Raw genomic sequence first — 25771 nt, forward strand, 5'->3', positions numbered from 1 at the left:
AGCTGGGAAGAATTCTCTGTTTCTTTGCAAGCCATGCAGTTTAGTGATATGTGTGCTGTCCTAAGCATAGCACAACTTAGGAATTGAGTCGGTTTGATTGTTCCTTGCAATAAATGTTGGGTGTCACGCTCATCCTGAAGAAAATTTCCTTAATATTTTGCTCACATTATTGGGATTCTGAGACAGGAGAAAATGACAGCTTTTCTGGGAAAGGACACACAAACCAGGTTTCACGAATGGCTGTGGATGAGTCGGAGCAGCTGGTCAGCTGCAGCATGGATGATACCGTGCGGTACACCAGTCTGAGCAAAAAAGACACCAGGTAATGTGTGTGTCAACCTCCACACAAATAATTTACTTTTAGCGTAACACAAAATGACCGTGCCAAAGTTTCAGGCCATCTAATTCTGCTGTGTTAAAGCACTATATCAGAAAACCAGATATCACAAGCGACTTCGGTTGTTCTTTCTGCAACCAACATTATCCTTGGTCGGCGCTATAAAAAAGCACCAGTTTTACACTGCTGAGCAGATGGGATTGATAATGCGCAATGGACAGTTGTGTTTCTCATCTTATATAGCAAGTTAAAATATCAATGCAATGTAGGAAAATAAATATGAAGTGTCTGAGAATAAAATATTCTCCACCAAATGTGTAAGAAAAATATAAGCTGCTGCTCAAAATATGTGGGATGTGCAAAATGTTCTCGGTTGCCCTTTAATGTGCTCTAAGTACCAAACGCTAGTTCATTTTTTTAATTGGTGAAGTATATTGCACCTTGACTACTATAGCTTTCCGTTGTCCCACCTTGGTCCTTTACATCTACCCTGCTGCCCAAATTGCCCATCTTCCTGATAACAAAGTACCACTCCTTAAATCTCCATGCTTCGTATCTGCTCTCAGGTCCTTTGGCTCTATTCTTGCCAGTGATTTCAGCTCCTTCAGCTAAGGAAAAAATTCTCTCCTTTTTCCCTTTCCTTTTTCAGTGGCCAGGATGTTATTAAAATGGAAGTTCAGCCCAAATGCATTGCAGTTGGACCTGGTGGGTACGCCGTGGTGATATGCATTGGAGAGGTGCGTATCAGGGAAAAGGGATTAGGACTGTAATGCAATATAGGACTGTCATCCTAACCCCACTTACCTGGGAGTAAGACCCATTGACTTCCATAGGACTTACTTCCGAGTAGATGTGGTTTGGATTGCATAATAAGTTTCTTAACCATAATTCACACATTGCACTTCAAACAATAAAACTTGTTTTGAAAGTGTAGCAGGTTATTTCTACCTGGATTTCTCATGGTGCTCTTTAAAGTGATATTTGGTAACTAGTGAGCACAGGCTGATGACATTATTACTGAGGCGGGCGGGGGGGAGAGTTTATGCTATTTTACACGGATGTAAATGCAAGCCAACTTCTTTCCTTTTTTGAGGGGTGAACAAACTCTTGCTGCTGGGCTTACTCTGTCGTGGCAACACACAGAAACACACACACGCTCTCTGCCACACCCATTGAGCTCTTACATTTGCCTCTAGGCAAATCAAGGTTGTGGGTGGCTGTGTCTCATTGGCACTGTGGTTTGCAGTGTGTTAACAGGGGCTGCAGGAATCGAGAGAAACATTGGCTGGCTTCACAGTTTTCTCACACTGTGATTTTTGCATATTGCGCAATCAGATACACACACACATCATGCGTCACAATATATTGCCAGGTCAAAAATTATGAACCCAATATAACGATATGGAGTATGATATATCTATATATTGCCCAGCCCTATAAGGCAGCAATAAGCAATGCCTCCCATTTGCAAGTGTCTCTCACTGCTCTGGACATGTGAAGGGGTCCTTTGGACCGAGGAGGGAAGCTTCCTGTAGCATGTAGTGGAAGTACCTCAGTGTGATTTGACTACTCCTCGGATTACAGATCGTTCTGATGAAGGACAAGAAGAAGTGCTTTGCAATTGATAACCCTGGCTTTGAACCAGAAGTGGTAGCAGTTCATCCTGGAGGCGGCATGGCAGCCGTCGGAGGAACAGTAAGGGTTTTATTTTCATCTTTAAGGTAGCCTTTTCTGCTCATTAAGCACTTGGCAGCTCCCACAGTGTGGCAACACTTGTGGAAACATTTTCAGTATGGCAATTTCAGATGTTCTCATAGCTTCAGCTCTAATTATCCTGTAAATTGCTTCTGCCATTTGCCCTCCTCTTTCTCTCCAGTAAATGTGCTGTTCCTATACCTTAATAACGGATGCAAAAGCAGCAATTGGGTGTGAACTGTTTCTGGTGCAAGGCTTGAGAGAGGTTTCTCACCCATGGCAGTAAAAGATCTGAAAGCCAGCAAGGCCGCTCTGGGCACTCTGAGGAGAGCTTGACTCTTGCGCATATCTTAACTTCCAGGATGGAAAAGTGTACCTGTATGCAATCCAGGGGACTTCTTTAAAGAAAGAGGAAAAGACTCTGGAAGCGAAAGGTCCTGTGACTGACTTGGCGTATTCTCATGATGGTGCCTTTCTGGCAGTGACGGATGCAAGCAAGGCGGTCACGGTGTTTAGCGTTGCCGATGACTATGCGGTAAGCAGGACTTAGTTCTGTTTTTTGTATACTGTATTGTTTTATTGCTGTGGCCGATGGCTGACACAAATAAAGATTCCTTCATTCATTCAGTGTAGAAACCTTGCACATAGATCAAATATCCCTCATGGGCAGGTTTATTTAGTCATAAAAATGCTGTTGAAGCAAGACTTAACACTTTGCGGGGTCTTGCAAATACAAATGGAAAACGTCTTAGTAAGTGGCAGTGGAAGAACTGAGTGCTGTCCTAATTAATTTATATTATTAAAGCCTCTCTTGGAATCTGTTGCCCCTCTTTAGATTGAATTGGAATTTATTCAGTAGTTCTTGCATTGGGTTTTATTAGTTTCTGTGCAATTAGAACATAAAGAGCTTCGATTTTTTTACCAATGGTTAATTCATTTTTAGGATTAAAAATCAGTGATTGTCTTACTTTCACTTTCTCAATAGGAGCATAATATTTTCTATGGACACCATGCGAAGATTGTTTGTATTGCCTGGTCACCAGATAACGAGCACTTTGCTTCTGGAGGAATGGATATGATGGTTTATGTTTGGACAGTGAGTGACCCAGAGACTCGAGTTAAAATACAAGGTAACAGTATAGCCTTCTCATTACGGAGAAATCTAAAGTGCTGTGTTCATCGTTCATTGCATTCTTGGAATAACAGAAGTTGGGGAATAGTGTTTTTGAGGGAAATCACGGGGCTAAAATTATCCTGAAGGATGGAGACTTGTAAACAGGTTTTTCAACATCAAGGCCGCAATTCTGCCTGATACAGAGCGGCTGCTGTTAAGCCCTTAGTGTCGCCACTTCTTCCCCTGTCATGTGTGCTGACAGCTCCTTCCAGCGGCTCTTGCCTATATGTCGGGGTCTCCCAACAGAAGTGAAGTCATGCCTAGGGGCTGAGTGAGGGGGTTGTGCAGGTTTGTGAGACTGGAAGGTGAGTCTAGAAGAGCCTTGAGTAGAAATTAAAGACCTGACCAGTGTGTTGCCATCACACTGCGCGCAAGAATGGCGCAGGGGCCCCAGGTGAGCAAACATCAAGGGTGCTGGGAGGGGAGTTCATGCACAAGCCCTGGTATGAAAGGTACATTTCTGCTAAACTTTTTAAGAGCAAATTTGGAAAGAGGTTGGTTGCATCAATTTACATTTTCTGTTCCTTCTGTCAGATGCCCACAGATTACATCATGTAAGCAGCTTGGCGTGGCTGGACGAACATACCTTGGTAACAACATCTCACGATGCATCTGTCAAAGAGTGGTCCATTTCCTACAAATAAAATGCCTTCAATCAGGAGAAGCTCATCAGGGACTAGAACTACTGGAGTGGAATATAGCATTTCTCTTCCTTAAAAATATACAAATCTGTCACGACCTCCAGGGTCCTATAGCATATTCTCATATCTTTGCAGAGGATGTTCGTATCTGTAATTAAATGACCTTTGAAAAGCTTTAGTCGGTAATGCTTTGCACTTGAGAAGCACTTAAATTATGTCTGGAGCTTGCAAAATCTTTTGTGTGCTGAACATTCCAGGGTCTGCAACCTAGCAGGTCGGCATAAAAGAGTTTAAATTGATTTGGTTCCTTAATTTTTAATATCTGTCACACACACATACTTGCACATGGTATTGTACAGCATGAGAGTATTCTCATTTTTTTCTAACTGCAGAACATTTCTGTACTAACAGTCATAGTAAAGAATGCTAGTTGTGATCCAAAAATGAATTGTGGTGTGCAGCTACTGTATATTGGCTTGTCTGTAATGCACCAAATTGTTGCCTCAGATTTCCTTCACCAGATAACAAAGTGGGGTACGTCCATAATAAACCTTTTCTGTATTTCCTGTCCAGATTTGTAGTTATTTTTAAGATGGAAATGTGGGGTTTTGATGTATTTTGCCATTCTTTTAGTAATTAAAGTTTACAGATAAACGTCAAAGGCATTTTTTTCGGATATACCTTTGTTACCTTTTTGAACAAATGAGAATACTTGATCATGGTTTGTTGTTTGGAAATGAATGCTTCTAGATCTGCTTTAAATATACCTTCTTTCCTAAGGAGAAATATGTCTATGTAAGAACATTTGCAGTAATTATGAAAACGCCTTTTTCAGTACAGGAATTAAAGTAAAGTAAAGCAATTACTGTGAGTTGAACTGATCATTACAACAAACAGCAATCTCTAACACTGTAGAAACAGAAATATTTCTTCTGAAGAGACCTTTCTCCCAATAAAGAACTTCTGTATGTTTTATCTCCTGCTTAATACAGTTTGTGGGGTCACATTTATTTCAGTGGCGAAAATGAGATTTCTAGGACTGTATAAACCTCCCTTCAATCTTTCTCACATGTTTGCATGTGCTTGCAAGTCATGCGAAACCATGGTTTAGCCTAGGACTGGGGAGCCAGTGGTTTTCCATTCATGGTTTACTGCTGCATGAATGAGCCCTTCCTTCATAAGCCTGAGCAAAGCCTTGACTTGCAAGGTCTCCTCTGCGCCACAGGCCAAGTACAGTTTTGCCTTCTATAAATCCCAGAGCTTTAGGAGCCAGGGAATTCTGCTTTACAACAAGCAGTGATTTGTTTCTGTACATGCCAGCTTCAAAACATGGGTTGTGAAGCTGGCTCATTAAACAACCACAGAGTGAGTCCATTTTGGATATTTTTCTTCTGCTTCTGAAAGCTGGGTGGGTAAAGACTTGGGGTTCCCCACTTTCCCCGGGCAGAAAATGCATGGTCAAGAGGGAAAAACAGGTAATTGCAATCAACATCAACCAGAAACTGTCTGGTTGGGAGTGGGATAGGATAGGACAAGAAAGTATAGAGCCCATTCCCCCATTCAGACACTTGAAGTTAAGGAACTCTTATAGGGGGGGGGGAGCCGTGTGAGAGAGATTTGGCTACTGCATGAGAAACTAAACTAAGGAGGAAGGAAAATTTCTTACGGGGAGCATTTTGAAATTGTGGCATCATTGTGAGGAAGTTTAACTGCAAGATTCCTTGTTTCTAAAGCCAGTTGTAGCAGCCTGCCACACGCTTCTATGCTGGCTCGTTTCAAGCTACTAAAATTCTGCTAATATTTCCAGATGTGCAACCTGTCCAGCTTCACCAGACTGCCTTTCATGCCTCCATCTTCCTTGTGAAAACAATGCAGCTGTCTAGGAATGGTGGCATTTTGCATTCCCGATGGGTGTACCTTTTTTTGATACAAGTGTTTCCAAATTACTGGTGTCATACTCCCTTTCAAGTTTACAGCTTGTGCATACCTATCCAAGGCAAGTATCTCCTTGGAGGATACATATTTCATGATAATTCATCAATATTTAGTCTTTTCTCAGATTTTCATATCACAAACACATTTCCTTAAATGCAGCGTCAGTTGGTGGCTCTCATCAGAGGCTGCCAATGCAGGGAAAAGGGCATTCTTCAGAGACTGATCTTCCAGATGCTACTTGCATTTCAAGCTAGCTGTTTTCTAAAATGAGGTGAATTAAAACTCACATGGGAGACAGGTTTGAGAAGTGCAACCGAGTGAATTGCTGACCCACTGAACTTAGTGCTATTATACCACTTCAAACAGCCCTGGCTTTCCACAAAGAATTGTGAGAAGTTAAGGGGGTTGATGATGATGATAATAACAATAGTTGTTGGGCTACTCCTCTTCCTCTCTGGTTTACAATTGTGAGTGGTTTAATCTCTTCACAGGGAACCCTGGGAATTGCAGCTCTGAAAGAAGAACAGGCTTCTCCCAACAACTTCTGTCATAATCTGCTATCAAAGCCAGAACACACTTCCCCCCCCCCCCAGACTCAGACTAACATAGCTACATGTATACACTTTGTGTAAACCATGGGTAGGCAAACTATGGCCCGGTGGCTGGATCCGGCCTAATCGCCTTCTAACTCTGGCCCGCAGACAGTCCAGGAATAAGCGTGTTTTTACGTGAGTAGAATGTGCCCTTTTATTTAAAATGCATCTCTGGGTTATTTGTGGGGCATAGGAATTCGTTCATTATTATTTTTTCAAAATATAGTCCAGCCCCCCTGCTGAAAATGTTTGCTGACCCCTGGTGTAGACTCCTTGCATGACAAAACCATGCCTTGCACATTGGACGAGCGTATTGTGGTACACGGGTCTGGCACGAAACGAGGAGTGTGTCTTGCCCCTTAGGCCCAAGCTCCATGTTATGGGGAGTCATGTCATCCCTGGCAGGTCTCTGCAATGAGGGAGGAAGAAACTGGGAACAGGATGGGGCAGCTTTTCTTTCCAGAGGGGAAGGGAGATAATATCCCGTAGCCAACCAGGGGGTAAGTTTGAAGGGGCAAACGGCAGGGAAGAAATGAGGTAAGCAATCACTGTCCTCTTCTGGTCCACTGTCACCTCTTCTACATACAGTGGTATGTAAACTTAATCTGTTCCGGAAGTCCATTCTTAAACCGAAACCGTTCTTAAACCAAGGTGCGCTTTCCCTAATGAGGCCTCCCGCTGCCAGTGCCCTTCCACTGTTCGGCTTCCATTCTTAGACTGAGGTAATGTTCTCAAACCGGGACACTACTTCCGGTTTTGCGGAGTTTGTAAACCGAATCGTTCGTAGACAGGACTGTTCTTAAACCAAGGTACCACTGTACTGTAGTGACTTACGTATGTTGGCATCCCACCACCAGATGGCGCATTGGTTCCACTTGGTTTAACCCTCTTGCACTGCAAGAATTTGAAAGAACAGACCTAGTGAGTCCTCATAATAATTGTGCGGCAGTACAGTTCTGAGTTCGTTATGTTCTTGGTTTTAGCAACCTGAGTTGCCCTGTGGTTTTGTTGCTTAACTAAATAGCTCCATTCATTGACCAACCTTGTTATACCTGCCCCCATACATATAGCATAATTACCTACATCCTGATTAAATGATCCCAATAAAACACGGGATTCTGTCTCAATGGCAATAATCTGTTTGCTGTTCCAGTTCTTAAGCAGGGTCACATGTCTTTTCCGATGTGACTCCACTTGTCCCTGCAGTAATCTCCCAGCATCCTATCACAGCTTTTCCTCTGCGCTTTGTCGGTGGCTGAAAATGATTGTTTCCAATAATGCCGTGTTGAAGTTCTGCTGTTATAGAGACACACTCTTAGGTTTCCCATTCTTCTTTATTTCTTCCCTCCAGTGTTTCTTGCCCACATAAGTAGGGTTTATTTGTGCCCACAAAGAGAAAAGCAGTAACAACAACAAAGTTCAACACAGGGAGCTTTTGTTAAAAGTAAAAAAAAGAGGGGGGAAAGCAGAGGTGAATGAATACAATTAGAAAATTATAAATGGGGTATAAAAATCACAACTTGGCCTTGTACAATGAAATAGAAAGGAAAAAGTCTTGCCTATTTATAGACGAGCCCAAATAAAATCAGAGGGATTTGCTACCTATGTGGCTAAGTTGTCATTCCACCAGGTGGAATCAGAAGGATCAGCTACACTTAAAAAAAACACCCAAACTACAACAAAGTTTGCAGTGGTACACAACTATTAAAAGGTGATTAGAGCAGGGCTGGATTAAATATAATCATAAGATGTATCTCCAGCCCAGTTGGGACTTCTGCTTCAGGTTTAGTTTATTGATACTGTATTTCCTAATATGAAGTGTGTGTGTTGTGTGTGTGTGTGTGTGTGTGTGTGTGTGTGTGTGTGTGTGTTGCGTGTTGCTGCCTACAATGACCATCTTAAAATGGTCCTGTGATTCTTTACATGATGTTGAATTCCAGCTATCATCACCCGCAGCCAATATTTATTATTGATTTAACGAATCACTATCCATAAAACTTCCTGAAGTGATTTGACAATAAAAACAAGTTCAAAGCTGATGCAGATGTGGGGGGGGGGGACACAGGAGCGGTTGCCACAGGTGCAAAATTGTTAATGGGTACAAAATTTCAAAACCTGGTGCCGCCTCAATACAGTGGTGTGCTTCTGTCACTGGGCTCCATTGAAAACAGCTTCTCCATGAGAGCCAGGAAGTTACCTCTCCAGACAATGGAATGACTCTTCTTATCTCTGTGGCTGCCATCTCCTGGGTGATGTGGACACTGTCAGGCAGTTGAATGTGCATGTGTACTCTGTTCCCCAAATCCATGTGGCCCCAGGCACTGGCAACACATGCTATGCTACTGGTGCCAGGCAAATATGTTTTTGTTCTCCCAGGCCTTTGGGTGACACCAATCATTGGACTATGTTTTTAATATGTATATATATGTGTGTATATATATATATATATATGCAGGTTTTGGTGTCTTCGGGTGTCTTCCCGTGTAAGAGTCGGGGTGTCTGTGCGACGTTTCGACGAGGTCTCACTCGTCATCTTCAGTAACAAGAAGCCGAAAGCACCAGCCTGAAGATGACGAGTGAGACCTCGTCGAAACGTCGCACAGACACCCCGACTCTTACACGGGAAGACACCCGAAGACACCAAAACCTGCATTCCTGTACCCGTGAAAATCTACGAAAGCAAATTATATATATATATATATATATATATATATATATATATATATATATATGCAGGTTTTGGTGTCTTCGGGTGTCTTCCCGTGTAAGAGTCGGGGTGTCTGGGCGACGTTTCGACGAGGTCTCACTCGTCATCTTCAGGCTGGTGCTTTCGGCTTCTTGTTACTGGAACAGAGCAGAATCTGGTGTTTGAGTTCCTATAAATACTGTTGAGGGGTGTGGTGTATAGCCTCCAACGTTCTGGGCAGAGAGGAAGTTCCTAGATTAGTGTGCCTTTTCTTCTTTTGTTCATTAATTACTTGAGGGATATCTTGAGTGATTTCATGAGTGATATTCTGAATACCACTGGGTGGGTCATTAAGTGTAGATTAGTTGCTAAAGCTTTCGTGTCTTGACCTCTTGAGCTTGTGAAGAGTTTTTCTGAGAAGATGGCTGTGCTGCATTTAGTTGTGCTCTGGCTTGGCTTCGTGTATAGGGGCGAGCTGTAATTTTGTGCCTTGTGCCAGCCAGATCTGTGTAGGGATTGCAGGGGGGTGCAGCATCCGGAGGTGCCACTATAGTTTGGCTACTGGATGGAGTCTGTAATATGTCTGTGGAGAGGGTCTGGGTTTGGGTCTGGTGTGGTTGATTGGTGACGGCGTTCTGTGTGCCTCTGGTTCTGGTGTCGGTTTTTGTGGGGAGGGCTAATTTCCAGATGTCAGGCAGGCGGGACGTGTCGTCACGCTTGTTCATGTTGTGAGGGTGTTTCTCTATCTCGATGGCTTCCATGATTATTCTCTTGTGGTGATGTTCCATGTTAAAGAGCAATTTGGAATCTGCAAAATTAATTTCGTGTCCTGTTTCTTTCATGTGTTGGAAAAGAGAGGAAGTTTTTTCTTCTTTTTTGACGGCATTCTTGTGTTCTGCGATACGTGCATTTATTCGTCTGTTTGTTTGTCCAATGTACGTGGCTGGGCAGACTTTGCAGGGTATTTCATAGACCCCTTGGTTTTCGAGCTGGATTTTGTCTTTTGGGTTTCTGAGGATATTGGCTATTTTTTGGTTGGTGCAGAAGGCTGTTTTGATATTGTGTTTATGGAGGATTTTGCTAATTTTGTCTGTAGTGCCCTTGATATAAGGAAGGAGGGCCATGCCATTGTTTTCTTCTGTGTCTTGGTTTTTGGGGGGTGTTTCTTTTTGGATTAGCTTCGTAACCTTGTTTTTCTGGTATCCATTGGCGATTAACACATTTGAGAGATTCTGTAACTCAGTTGTCAAGTGGTCTTTGTCAGCCAGGCGTTTGGTTCTGGAGATGAGAGTCTTGGCTACGGAGTTTATTTGTGCAGGGTGGTGGTGTGATTGTGCATGTAAGTAGCGGTTGGTGTGTGTTTTTTTCCGGTAGATAGTGTGTCCTAGGGAGCCATCAGGTTTTTTGTAGATTAGGACGTCAAGAAAGGGGAGTTGGTTGTTGTCTTCTATTTCCATAGTGAATTGTATTTTGGGGTGTAGGCTGTTGAGATGTGTGAGGAAGCTATCTAGTTTTTCTTTCCCGTGTGGCCAAATTACAAAGGTGTCGTCAACATATCTGAGCCAAAGTTTGGGTTTGTGTTCTGACTTGTCTAAAGCATTGGTTTCAAAGTGTTCCATGTACAAATTTGCGATGACCGGTGAGAGGGGTGATCCCATAGGTGCTCCTTCTATCTGTTTGTATCTTTGTCCATTGTGGATGAAGTACGTGTTGGTTAGGCAGTGGTTGGTCAGGTCCAGAATGTATTTGGGGGGATTGTATTTGTTTTGAATGGCTGTCAAGGCTTCATTAATGGGCACTTGAGTGAAGAGAGATACAACATCGAAGCTCACAAGTAGGTCATCGGGATGTAGGTATTGCTTCTTTATTGTTTCTATGAACTGGAAGGAGTTAGTAACGTGTGAAGCGATGTTGTATCTCTCTTCACTCAAGTGCCCATTAATGAAGCCTTGACAGCCATTCAAAACAAATACAATCCCCCCAAATACATTCTGGACCTGACCAACCACTGCCTAACCAACACGTACTTCATCCACAATGGACAAAGATACAAACAGATAGAAGGAGCACCTATGGGATCACCCCTCTCACCGGTCATCGCAAATTTGTACATGGAACACTTTGAAACCAATGCTTTAGACAAGTCAGAACACAAACCCAAACTTTGGCTCAGATATGTTGACGACACCTTTGTAATTTGGCCACACGGGAAAGAAAAACTAGATAGCTTCCTCACACATCTCAACAGCCTACACCCCAAAATACAATTCACTATGGAAATAGAAGACAACAACCAACTCCCCTTTCTTGACGTCCTAATCTACAAAAAACCTGATGGCTCCCTAGGACACACTATCTACCGAAAAAAACACACACCAACCGCTACTTACATGCACAATCACACCACCACCCTGCACAAATAAACTCCGTAGCCAAGACTCTCATCTCCAGAACCAAACGCCTGGCTGACAAAGACCACTTGACAACTGAGTTACAGAATCTCTCAAATGTGTTAATCGCCAATGGATACCAGAAAAACAAGGTTACGAAGCTAATCCAAAAAGAAACACCCCCCAAAAACCAAGACACAGAAGAAAACAATGGCATGGCCCTCCTTCCTTATATCAAGGGCACTACAGACAAAATTAGCAAAATCCTCCATAAACACAATATCAAAACAGCCTTCTGCACCAACCAAAAAATAGCCAATATCCTCAGAAACCCAAAAGACAAAATCCAGCTCGAAAACCAAGGGGTCTATGAAATACCCTGCAAAGTCTGCCCAGCCACGTACATTGGACAAACAAACAGACGAATAAATGCACGTATCGCAGAACACAAGAATGCCGTCAAAAAAGAAGAAAAAACTTCCTCTCTTTTCCAACACATGAAAGAAACAGGACACGAAATTAATTTTGCAGATTCCAAATTGCTCTTTAACATGGAACATCACCACAAGAGAATAATCATGGAAGCCATCGAGATAGAGAAACACCCTCACAACATGAACAAGCGTGACGACACGTCCCGCCTGCCTGACATCTGGAAATTAGCCCTCCCCACAAAAACCGACACCAGAACCAGAGGCACACAGAACGCCGTCACCAATCAACCACACCAGACCCAAACCCAGACCCTCTCCACAGACATATTACAGACTCCATCCAGTAGCCAAACTATAGTGGCACCTCCGGATGCTGCACCCCCCTGCAATCCCTACACAGATCTGGCTGGCACAAGGCACAAAATTACAGCTCGCCCCTATACACGAAGCCAAGCCAGAGCACAACTAAATGCAGCACAGCCATCTTCTCAGAAAAACTCTTCACAAGCTCAAGAGGTCAAGACACGAAAGCTTTAGCAACTAATCTACACTTAATGACCCACCCAGTGGTATTCAGAATATCACTCATGAAATCACTCAAGATATCCCTCAAGTAATTAATGAACAAAAGAAGAAAAGGCACACTAATCTAGGAACTTCCTCTCTGCCCAGAACGTTGGAGGCTATACACCACACCCCTCAACAGTATTTATAGGAACTCAAACACCAGATTCTGCTCTGTTCCAGTAACAAGAAGCCGAAAGCACCAGCCTGAAGATGACGAGTGAGACCTCGTCGAAACGTCGCCCAGACACCCCGACTCTTACACGGGAAGACACCCGAAGACACCAAAACCTGCATTCCTGTACCCGTGAAAATCTACGAAAGCATATATATATATATATATATATATATGTGTGTGTGTGTGTGTGTGTGTGTGTGTGTGTGTGTGTGTGTGTTTTGTTGCATTTTATACTTGCATATCACTTTGGGACCGTTCCTTGTGGGAAGTGATTCATAAATACAGTAGACCTAAACCGAAACCTGCTTGAGCTGAATGCAGGGCAGCCTGAATGTAGCAGAACATTATTGGTAGTGATTGGAATTCAGAGGAGGATGGGTGGAACAGGCATGTGGGACGCTGTTGGTGTGTCCTCTTGTAAAACGCTGGCTGGTTGGACTTTCTAATAAGCAAACATTATAATTTCTTCCATTACAAAACAATGTCTTTATCCTCTTCTTATCTTTGACATCTAAGAAATTCCGGCCCTATGATCTTTTCCCATGACCAGCCCAGCTTTGCTATAAAATGCTGTGAATAGGCACATTGTTAAGACATATTGACAGTCTTTACAAATTGCAACAATAAAATGCTATCCGTGTCTTGTTGAAATTCCAAAGCCTTGCCCAAGCGAAAACAAAAACAAAGCTCCCGCCCATTTTAGAGGACTTTTATCAGATTATAGATTATTATCTTGAGCCTAATGCAGAAACGGAGTCACAGCTATATCAAACCCATGAGAGTCCCCTGTTTCAGGTGGTTCAGATGTATAACATGTAGCAAGAGGCCATAGGAGCCAACTCCTAGGGGCTGAGATCCCTTCTGCCGCCCCAAAAAAAAATATTTGAGGGGAGCGCCCTTGTCAAGTTTATGGCCATTGCCATTCAAATGGTATGTGTATGCTGTGTCCTACGTTCTGCTGCATTCTGCCAGGAAAAGAAGGCGCTGTCTCCACCCTTTGTGCAACTGCAGCAAGACCTGGTAGCTATTTGGTGGACCTCTGACAATAGCATGAGAGGCTTGGCTCAAAAGCCCAACAGCGTTCAGTATCTTTCAATGTTTATGTGCAAAGAGTATTTAGGGGAAAGATTGACGGGCTCTGCGCCAGCATCTGGCATCCTTAGGCAGCTTCTGGCTCTTTCGGTGCCCATCACGAATGCCCTTAAAATGGCACCAGCCATTTTAATAACCCATAATGTTCCCCTGACATAGCAGTGTTCTGGGGCTGTGTGGTAAGTTTAAATAGTGACTAGACGCAACTGGCAGTGCTATTTGGGTCACTAATGTCACCAGGTAAACCTGCCAAGACCCATCAATAGGGGATTTTGACCAGGGTCTCTCAAACCAAATGATGGGCCTCTTCAGAGGCCTGCATCAAACTCTCCCTGCATAAAATCGTGCAATTCATCTAGGTCAGCAGGTAACTTCTTTGCTGCCATTCGTCAAATGGTAGCAAATCCCTTTCATATCCATATTTTGTTACAGAAGTTTTATTGTGCATGCCTTATCAGTCACGATGATTGTTTGATTTGGAAAGAGATTATTCTGCAGATAGCATCCATTTTCTGTGTAATTATGGTTTTCTCTGTGCAATAAACTAAATTGCAGATTAATGCTTCCAGAGTTCTCCAGGTAGAATTGCCAGTGATTTATAAAGTGCTCACTGTCCAGAGCGTACTAGCTCCTTTCCAGCTTTCACACAACAAATTAGTCCAAATACTGTCCCCATACAACACAAAGGATGCCTTATCTGGCAGCGGTCACTCAGGAATTGTTCTGAGGAGGACAAAATTATGTGTGGCATCAAACGCCTCTTTGAACTGAGCATGCAGCTTCTAAAATGCAGTTACATTAACTGGCTGGGGGTGAGGGGAATTAATGAAATCAGTTCAGGGATTACTATTTGATCCCAAATAATAATCAGTTCCCATGCCCAAGCTATACCTTCTCCTGCCTATAAACACTGGAACTGATGTAAAAATAGAGACAGAGTCATGGTAACTCCATGCTATAGGTTCATTCAAACACATATTGACACCATCCTACAATATCTGGCAGCGGTCACTCAGGAATTGTTCTGAGGACAAAATTATGTGTGGCATCAAACGCCTCTTTGAACTGAGCATGCAGCTTCTAAAATGCAGTTACATTAACTGGCTGGGGGTGCGGGGAATTAATGAAATCAGTTCAGGGATTACTATTTGATCCCAAATAATAATCAGTTCCCATGCCCAAGCTAGGGATAAGCTGATTGTTGTTTTTGCTGTTGTTGTTGTCGTTTAGTCATGTCCGACTCTTTGTGACCCCATGGACCAGAGCACGCCAGGCACTCCTGTCTTCCACTGCCTCCCACAGTTTGGTCAAACTCATGTTGGTAGTTTCAAGAACACTGTCCAGCCATCTTGTCCTCTGTCATTCCCTTCTCCTTGTGCCCTCCATATTTCCCAACATCAGGGTCTTTTCCACAGAGTCTTCTCTTCTCATCAGGTGGCCAAAGTATTGGAGTCTCAGCTTCAGGATCTGTCCTTCCAGTGAACACTCAAGGCTGATTTCCTTCAGAATTGAGAGGTTTGATCTTCTTGCAGTTCATGGGCACCATAATTCAAAAGCATCAATTTTTCGGCGATCAGCCTTCTTCATGGTCCAGCTAAGGACTAATATGATAGTCTAAGGACTATTATATCCGTAACTATGCCATGTCTTCCTCCCACTCAGGGGGGAATATGTTAGAACCAGACTTTCCCACACCCAGGCTCTCCCCACAGATCAGGGTCACAAATCTGTTCTCCGGGACATGGCTAACAATTCAGTTCCTAACTGATGGGGGGGGGTCCTTATGCCTCACCAAAGTAGCAGTCAGGACCATATTAAGACCTTTGCAGGCCCTAAGAAAATATTTTGGTGCCCCCATATATATCTAATTCAAAATATAAACAACAATAAACCATAAAATATTGTCTTCTGCAATTATTTGTATAAAGTTCAGCATGACTGAATCTTGTTTTTACATTTTTTGTTGCACTGAACTCATGACACACATATTGTGGGAGCCTTTTTTTGTGGAACCTGTTTCCGCTGCACCACAGGGTCCATGGTAAATCCGGCAATGGGAGATTTCTGTGGTGCCCCCCTTCCCTTGATGCCCTAAGCACATGCTTATTTTGCTCAGTGGTTCAGCCACACAGGTAGCAGTCCAAGGGGGTAAGTTCTGTTGGTGTCTCCCCACTTTTGGTTTAACCTTGCTGTACCCCCACTGGCCTGCTCTTATATCAGCCAACTGAAGTTGGGACACTGGTCCACATGTAGAAAAACTTCCCCACACCAGCTGCAAGTAATTAAAACTGTCAGACTGAAGTAATATGGGCAAACACTCTAGCAAGCAAGCAAACAAGCAGTATCACATTCAAGTTACCTGACAGGCGGATGGATAAAACCCATCTTTACCAATACAACAGGAGCAGCTCAAGCTGAGGGGCTGGGATGGAAGCTGCAATTTTCCCCTTCTTAGTCCTTTCTTCTTCTGGTCATGCCCCCAAAGCACACTCACAGACAACATACTTGAACGCTAGTTTCACAAAAGAATAATTCTTAGTGACATATTGTGGCAAGAAAGTATATTTTTCTTGGTACCTCTTGAATTCTGCACATGTGGTAATAACTCCTGCCACACGTCCCTTCTCGTGAAGCCCTCTGATGGGAGAAAATTCATGGGGTCCCTTTTACCATTAGGACTTCACAAAAAAATGGCAGTTAGAAAAATGTGCCTTTTGCTCTCTTCTACTTTAATTTTAAATAGCCAAAAGATTTAGAGGAACATTCATACTTACAGCCCAATTTATTACCCAGTCATATAAACACTGAAGTATTTCAAACAGATATAAATATTTAAATCCAAGGATAATGATTTAACTAGATCATGAATCAGGCTGCTAATCACATAGCTGGCTGCCAGTGTGTGGGTGCTTGTGAACCTTGCATGCTTCCGATGCATTAGTAATAAACGTATTTCCATCAATGGAAACTGTGAAGTGATGTCAACTAGAGATTAAGTGAGAACTGACGCAGCAGTGGGGGCATATCCTGGACATACCTTGTAACAGGAGCGGGAAACCTGTTTTGGAAAGTGTATTAAATTGAATTACCGTACTTTGGTTTGCTTTGTAATAATTTGGAAAGGAAATAAAAAATAATTGGCATGGTGTCTTTTCCATCAACATTTCTGTTACAGCAATTAAGAGAAGATTTCTCAAGTATATTTCTTTAACCTGTCATTGTAAGGCAAGTTTCATTAGCATATCCATTATCAATAAGAACTTGATTGCGCAGAAAAAATAATTAGCTCCAAAGAGTAGCCTAATTTATCAGCTTTATAAGCAGGTCAACTAAAATAACAGCCCATTGCTTCTCACTTAATGTTTGACCTAAAGAATAAATGACTGGATGAGCGATGAATTTTTATTTTTAAAGTTCTGTTAACTCAATGTAACAATTTGACAGTTGCTTAGCTCCAAGCTGAGGCGAAATTTTTCTTGGCCCTTCCTGAACACGTGCAGGATTGGGAACCACTCCATACCCTCCAAGCTTCCATCAAATCCATCTAGATAAACGCATTGTCAAAGCGCCTTGGATGGAGTGCGTGCAGTTCCATAGTTTAGTCTAACCCTGGGGCAAAAGTAGGTATGATGTGGGAGATCATCTTCAAGCTGCTGGTGGGGTAAAGGTTTTTCATTAATTAGCCGTCCCAACTGGTTACTATAAAGTTTGAAGAAGCAGCATTCAGAGAAGAATAACCAGCTTCCACACCATTTCATCAAAATAAATCACTCCTGTCCCCCTCCTGGAACGGCTGATAGCTACACAGTGGAAAACATATGTCCTATACAGTATTGCTTTGTTTTTCTTTGCAATCTACACTGGGGAAATGGCATAAGAGAAAATGGTTAGTGCTCCTTTCCCAAGTACATTTGCTTGATTTTTAAAGCAGCAGTATGGGCAAGGGCAATGCCCATTTGAGGCCACTTTTTCCTAATCAACTCCCTGCAACACCAGTTTCTCCCACTGTGTTCTGCCATTCCTTCTTTCCTTCCCCAGTGCTCCACCAACCACTTCTATTCCCTCACTGCCCTTGGGTGCCCCACCCCTCCCCCATCACTCTAGTGACTCTATTTTCCTTCTTCCTCTCCTATTTTATCAGGTGATTCCATTTTCCATTTTTAAACATTTATTTTGGGTGCTCCGTGTAGTGAAATGCCTGCTGCCAAGGTTCCAGTCATGGCCACCATCTGTACTTCTCTGTTTAAAAGCATGTCAGAGAGCAATCTGGACTCTGAAGGGCTGTTCAATCCAAAGACAAAGAACCATAAACTTGGAGAGAATGGACCTTAAGGAGACACATTGCAGATTTTATACAGATAATTTTAAATACCATTTATATTAGCAATGAAACAAGGAAGCCATTAGCAATTATATCTCCTGACTCTGCCAAAGCTTTTGATAGTGTAGAACGGAATTTCCTGCTAGAGTTATGTAAAAGTATGCAGATGGATAATCTGTTTAAACCTCTACTTAAACAACTGTACAAGGATAGTATGATGGTGGTGTAGACAAATGATCTGGACTTAACACCTGAGGTGGGAAACAAAACAGGGCTGTCTATTATCTCCACTGCATTTTCAAGGAAACCATTAGCAAACATTATAAGAGGTACTAGAGGGATAAAGAAATACAGATAGAGAATACACAATAGATATTGAATCTGTGGATGACATTGCTTTAACGTTCTTAAGTCTGGAAAAGGCCAAAGTGTAATGTCAAAATGGGAGGACTTTGCATTGCTTTCTGGACTTCATATTAATTATGAAATGTGTTTGAACATGAGAAAGGAGGCAGTGCAGTTGCTTCAATAAAAAAAAGATAAAAGGTTGGAAACATACAGTGAATTGGTAGCAACTTTAATAATAATAATAACAACAACAATAACAATTTTTATTCATACCCCGCCCTCCCCAGCCAAGGCTGGGCTCAGGGCTGCTAACAAGCAATAATAAAAACAAGTTGAATGAATACAACTTAAAAACAAGATTAAAATACAACATTAAAATATTGAAACATTGAAATATTAAAATGCAGCCTCATCACAGGAGGAGAAAGGAAAAAGGAAAAAGAAAGAGGGGGAGGGAATCAAATTGGCTCCAAGCCAAAGGCCAGGCGGAACAACTCTGTCTTACAGGCCCTGCGGAAAGAAATCAGATCCTGCAGGGCCCTGGTCTCATGAGACAGAGCGTTCCACCAAGTTGGGGCCAGTGCTGAAAAGGCCCTGGCTCTGGTTGAAGCCAATCTAACTTCCTTAGGGCCCGGGACCACTAGGGTGTTGCTATTTATGGACCTTGAGGCTCTCCGTGGGGCATACCGGGAGAGGCGGTCCCGCAGGTACAAGGGTCCTAGGCCGTGAAGGGCTTTAAAGATCAAAACCAGCACCTTAAATCTGACCCTGTACTCCACCGGGAGCCAGTGCAGTTTGAAAAGCACTGGGTGAATATGCTCCCTGTGAGGAGCCTCGCTGCTGCATTCTGCACCCGCTGGAGTTTCTTTGGCGAAGAACTTAAAAAAATTAAAGAACATGAATTTTGGGGCAATTATAAAAAAGCAATTATACAAAAACTAAAGCAATTGAATACTTTGATGACTGATCCCTGAGGTGTTATGCCTGTTGCATGTATTTCCTATGAATATTCCAAGGAAAACTATGGAAACATTGTCCAACTTTTTCATTCACTAGGGAAACAAAAGAAGGGAAATAAAAGTGGAGCAAAGAGGGCTTGGGGATCTCTAACAAAATACAGTATCGTCACTCTTCCCAGCTCATGTAAATTTATTACCAACTTTAACGCATATAAAAATAAACCATAGCTAGTTTTGGGGTATCCTAAATATGTGAGAAGTAAGGTCAGGACTAAATCATTCTTGATGGTGAAAGGCAGAACCAGTAGGGTGATAGGAGAACCCTTTTCTAAAAGTTACTTTTTGTGTGCAGATTTAAAGGCCGGAGAAATTGGCCCCACAAAGGTCCCCAATGCAAACTTTCCTACACCATAAACTGTTTTAAGCGAGAGAGCCGTGTCAGTAAAGGAAATGGCATTGTTCATCTCTCTTGAGACCATTTAAAGGATAAAATGGAGCAAGAGCCAGTCAGCTGAAGGCAAACACATCAGGCCATACATTTTATTAGAAACCCATTCATAAATATCAGGCAGGCCAACCATTAACAACCATTTTGGGAATCTACAGAGACACTAGCAGGGCTAACAACTGTATAGGGGTAAAGTTTGGGTTCCAAAACTGAGGAACAGCAGTGAAACAGAATCTTGATTAGAAGCCATTAGGATCTATCATAGTAAGCTTATAGGAAAATCCATAAAGATTTTGCAAAAGCCTTTGCAAATAGGAGGCATCTTCACAAGACCAAAAATGTTGGAGGCATATGATTCTGCAGGCTGACATTTCCACAAACAGTACTCTTTGGAGTAAGGATGTCAACAAATAACTTTTCAACTTATATACATATTTATAAGGATCCAAAAACAACACTGTTCTTGGCTTCTTTGAAGGAGACAATGAAAATTTAATGATTGTATTTTTCCTAGAAGGAAAATTATTGGTGGCAAAGGCATGGAGGAATTCTACAGCTTTGGAAAAAAAACAGCTTTGGAACTTGGATTCATTTGAGAAACTTTAACAGCACAGATATAAAAGCCTAAACAACACACACACACACACACACACACACACACACACAAACACACACACAGTAGATGAGTTGGAAGTGTCTTGGTATATATTTCTGTCCCTCTTTCCTTCAGACTGAGAAAGGCAATGAAAATCTTGAGATCAGCAAATATCTGGACTAATAAACTGAATATTAATTTAGACAAGATAGCAGTACCATTGGCTGGGACTGAGCCAGGTTTGGATAAAGATGGGGGAGAAATAAGATTCACTTTGCATTTAAAAGTGAAGCTACCTTATTTGTACTTTCTGAAATAATAATATGCAAACCAAAACGCAGCCACCCTTCAAATATTGGACTTCTCTGAATTTTGCAATGGAGCTGTCCAACCTAGTAACGTGTACAAAAATGAACATGCTAGCAGGAAAATGTCCATTAAAACACATTTATTCATTATGACAACATACAAAAATGTATTATATTAGAGGACATTGCTTTGCAAAAAGAAGAAGTGTGTATTAGGCAAAAATGCATAGAAATATGCAATAGTGGGAAGGATTAGCTGATTAATTTTCTTGGGGACTATTTCTAAAAATTGCAAACTGGTGCTAAAATATGAAGAACTGTACTTCAGATTGGAAAAAGGAGAAAGTGAGGGAAATTGAAATGTTGCCCTTTCCTCATTCTGTATCAAGGCTGTTCTGGACGGAGTTTCACTTCCCTTGAAGCCTGGGAGTTATTCTGGGTCTGCCTCTGCTGCTGGAGGAGGCAGTCAAGACACAAGAGTGCCTTTTAACTGCTTATTCTTCATCTGAATCGTTTGTGGGGTGAGTTCTGACCTGACCACAGTCAGGCATCCTTTGGTAATATCCAGATTAGATTTTCCCTTAATATGTTCTACCTAATCCCCACCACCACACACACACACTTTTTTTTAAAGTTTTCAATATAACAGAATAAAGATTCAACCAACATAACATATACAAACAATGGATAAGGAAAGCATGCATGGTATTGCACAATGAAATACATCTATATGATGGGGTCTATGAATGTGCCAAATTTTACACTGGCCTAGTAAAAATGCCACTGGAAAAACAATTTTTAAAGTGCTGAAAATTGGCGCATTGACACTATAATTTTCACAAAGGCACACTGTATATTCTTTTCCAAATTTGGAGAAAACTACTGATGGGCTTAATTCAGGCTTGTTGAGGAAGGTACACTTTCATTGGTTTGCGCATATTTAAAATTATGAGGTGGAAAAAATGCCCACAGGGGAAACCACCTAGTGGATACTATGTGCAATGCCTTTCTCTTTGACAGTGGGATAATATGACAGTGTGGTGCAATGGTTGGATGAGGAATGACCAACCTTTTGTGGTCCATGTGCCCATTTGGATACCTGAGAATCTGTTGTGGGAAACTACATCTCGCAACCGCATGCGCCCCCACGCCCATCAACCACCAGCTTGTGCCATATTGCAGCTCTGTCCCCAACACACACACCCAACCCTAAGTGTGTTAAAAACTTGCTTCGTTCTTTTTCATGACTAGTATCATCATTAATTTCAATACAGCTAAACACAGCACACCAAGCCACTAGCACCCCTGGCACCACCACTCTCACCCCACCTGCAACAAAGGGGATCCCCTGAGCCCTGCATATTTCCCACCTGTTAAGCCATCCTGCCAGCTACTGATGTGAGCAACAAACAGGTATGGCACAACTCACAAGAGAATCCCTCTGGCAATGTTGGAAGACCACTGCTTTTTTCCCTGGGGGTACTCAAGGGTACACAGTACCGGCACCTTTTTTCTAGAAGAAAAGCACTGAGGAAGACCATGATGCAGTATAAGGTAAAGGTAAAGGTACCCCTGCCCGAACGGGCCAGTCTTGACAGACTCTGGGGTTTGTGCGCCCATCTCACTCAAGAGGCCGGGGGCCAGCGCTGTCCGGAGACACTTCCGGGTCACGTGGCCAGCGTGACAAAGCTGCATCTGGCGAGCCAGCACAGCACACGGAACGCCGTTTACCTTCCCGCTGGTAAGCGGTACCTATTTATCTACTTGCACCCGGGGGGGCTTTCGAACTGCTAGGTTGGCAGGCGCTGGGACCGAGCAGTGGGAGCGCACCCCGCCGCGGGGATTCGAACCGCCGATCTTTCGATCGGCAAGCCCTAGGCGCTGAGGCTTTTACCCACAGCGCCACCCGCCACAATGATGCAGTATAGGACCAGGATAATATGGGGCATATTTGCTGGATCCAAGTGCTTCATCCTCCCTATCTGGCTATGAGCTTAAAATGTGATGCCAAATTATGCGTGCATGGAGAAATAAGTTGTAAGCTAGCACATCTACAGCATTGCACAAAATTAGTGAGGACCGTGGGGTATATCTGAGGGACACAGGTGGCGCTGTGGTCTAAACCACTGAGCCTCTTGGGCTTGCTTATCAGAAGGTCAGTGGTTCAAATCCCCGTGACGGGATGAGCTCCTGTTGCTCGGTCCCTGCTCTTGCTAACCCAGCAGTTCAAAAGCACTCCAGTGCAAGTAGATAAATAGGTACCGCTCCGGTGGGAAGGTAAATGGTGTTTCCGTGCGCTCTGGTTTCCATCACAGTGTCCAGTTGCACCAGAAGCAGTGTAGTCATGCTGGCCACATGACCCGGAAAGCTGTTCGTGGACAAACGCCGGTTTTCTTGGCTTGAAAGCAAGATGAGCGCCACACCCCATAGTTGCCTTGGACTGGACTTAACCATCCACGGGTCCTTCACCTTTTACCTTTTTATATCTGCTAAAGCAGATATAAAACTGGCTTCCAAGTTCCCCTTTTTTGCGGTGCTTCAGCCAACATTAAATTGGCAGGGGGGGTTTTAATTATTGAATTATGCATGCTGGACATCAGCCCCTTTTGGGAGGATACTACAATAATATCTCTTCAACCTTTATGTAAGATCCATAAATATTGGGATTCCTGTCATTTATAAATGTACAAGTTTTATACTGTTGGCATGGATTAATTTTATACTGCTGATTAAAGTGAGCATTGTCCCTGAAATGTCACTTTTTTAAAGAAATGTCAATTTTTTAAAGAAACAAATTTGGAGGTTTCTCCTCAGGTAAAATATCTGAATAAAGTTTCGAGATCCTGGACTGATACTGCCTTTGATAGAAACTTGCAACATTTAGAGGTGGGGTGTCCTAAAGTTAAGAAAACCTGTCTCTACCTAAACTTTATACACTCTAATTACATAATACAAAACATTGCATTGTTCTCAGCAGGGATGGGTTCATGGTTTGAGAATCAAACCAGTAATTGGTGAAATTTATATCAATGGGAAAATTGCCAAGAACATATCATTGATATTGTTTTTTTCTTTAAAAAAATGTTGAATGACTGTAGGAGAGCTATTCAAACGGGTAGTAAATCAGTCTTTAATAACTGATTTGTCTTGTCTCTACTGAGCCGCCTCCCAAGTCCTCATACCTCAGGCCCAAGAAAAATGACCTTTAGATGATGTGACGGCTTCTAGGTGAAATAAAGGTGAAAGATTAAGCATTTCCAGTTTTTGAAATTGGAAATGTTCATGTTCATGTTCTGAGAATTAAGTCAGTCCCTGGTAAAAATAATATCAACTGGAAAATTACCTAGAACATATAGAATACACACAACTTGTTTTACTTTCTTTAAAAATGTAAAGAATGTAAGAGTGCTATCCAGTTGGGTGAATAATGAACCAATCTCCTGTAATGAATTTGTCTTCTCACAGCTGAGCCAACTTCCTCGTATATCCATGCCAAGCAACACAAGAAAAAATGTTTCTAGGATACGTGATCTACTTCTAGGAGAAAAGAATCTGAGAGTAGAAGTGACTCTTGAAACTAGTGCTTGTGGGTCAAGGAACACTGAGCCAAAGAGACTTCTGTCTCCATTTCATAAAACCATGGAATTGTAGATTTGGAAGGGACCCCGTGGTCATCTAGTCCAACCCCTCCTATGCAGGAATCTCAGCTGAAGCGTCCATGGCAGATGGCCATCCAACCCCTGATAAAAACCTCAAATGAAAGATTTGTCCTTGGAGAAAGAGAATGTGGGCGTATTGCATTGCTCAGCCAACCAGGTCACTGAAATTAAGGTCATTTAACCCTCTGAGGAGAGATGTATAAAAGAGCGTGACACATCTTGGGAAGAATGGCAGAGAGACTTTTGTCTGAAGAACAAGGGATGCAAAGGAACAAGGACTGAAAAATAAAAAGTAAGTGCTGGAAAGTATGCAGTCTGTCAGACTTCAATTCTACTAAATTCCTGTTTTTATTTCTCATTATTACAGTGGGTGGGGCTTCTGTGTGGGGCTAAGGCTTGCAGATTGCCAGGGGTGAGATGTGCCTTGCTTGCAGTTCCCTTTCTGTGAGGGCTGCCTGCATTTTCTCAGCAATGGGTGAAGCATGTCATCATTTCCCCATATATATTCATGGCAGCCATTCATTCACAAGGACACATTCAGAGACACAGTTTGGAAATATCTCCACTTGGGGGCCAAATGTGCTCTCCGCCCCTTAAGAATAAGCCTCTTCCTTTCTGTATCAGCTCGTCTTTTCATCTGTTCCCATGTTGGGTTCTTGGTCACCCTAAAACGGAACATTATGGGAGGAAACAACTTCACGTTATGCGAAGAAATTTTAAGTGATCTGATGAAAATGTTAAGCAATAACTGCTTTTTAAACCTTTGCTCAATAATCTTGTGTTTAGGTTTCTGTCTATCCTCCTTTCCCTTTGTTTAGCAATGCTGTATTTACCAATCCTTCAAATTTTGTGGTCTTTTTCTATTTCAATAATCGATTTGTTCTATTAGTATTGGTACATGTTACAATTAATGTCAAATTTAGATCCTGCCATGCCTGATAAGTTTATGGTACCATGTCAGTTAAATTAAAGGGATGCATTTTTAGTCTCTTTCAGTTTTTACTTTTGTTAAAAAATATATAATTTTAGTAGCTTGTACATATTGTAGCTAAAAAGCATTCTAAGTCCAAACAGCCCTTACCTTTACTGATATAAGCATAACCTCCTATTTGACGTCCTATTTCAGTGTTTCCCAAACTTTTTTGGGCAACGGCACACCTGTTTACTGAAAAAAAATCTCGCGGCACACCACCATTAAAGCCCCGCCCCGTGACGTCAGCGCGCAGCGTCACGCCGGGAGGGACGCACGAAAGTGAAAGTTTTTTCCCTCCCCCTTGCCGGGGAACCTCCAAGCTTTGGGGGTGGGAGGAGGCAGCAGAGCGAGGGACTGAGGGACGGCGGCAACTGAGGCGGCGGCGGCTGTTGTGGTGGTGGCGGCGATAGCGGGCGGAGGAGGGGGCGGCGGCGGGGCTTG

At 42.6% G+C, this 25771-nt stretch overlaps 1 protein-coding gene across 1 annotated transcript in view; it reads left to right on the top strand.

Moving 5' to 3' along the window:
- WDR1 (WD repeat domain 1) overlaps positions 1-4834 on the top strand; it is a 29448-nt gene extending 24614 nt beyond the window's left edge. The window contains exons 10-15 of the mRNA XM_082238548.1: positions 166-322; positions 987-1074; positions 1922-2032; positions 2394-2567; positions 3018-3162; positions 3741-4834. Of these exons, the coding sequence (XP_082094674.1) occupies positions 166-322; positions 987-1074; positions 1922-2032; positions 2394-2567; positions 3018-3162; positions 3741-3850 (785 nt within the window). The 3' untranslated portion in view covers positions 3851-4834. The remainder of the gene's footprint in view (positions 1-165; positions 323-986; positions 1075-1921; positions 2033-2393; positions 2568-3017; positions 3163-3740) is intronic.
- Positions 4835-25771: the final 20937 nt, after the last annotated feature.

The sequence above is a fragment of the Podarcis vaucheri genome (genome assembly GCF_965113315.1).
Source record: "Podarcis vaucheri genome assembly, chromosome: 9".
In the NCBI taxonomy this organism is placed as follows: domain Eukaryota; kingdom Metazoa; phylum Chordata; class Lepidosauria; order Squamata; family Lacertidae; genus Podarcis; species Podarcis vaucheri.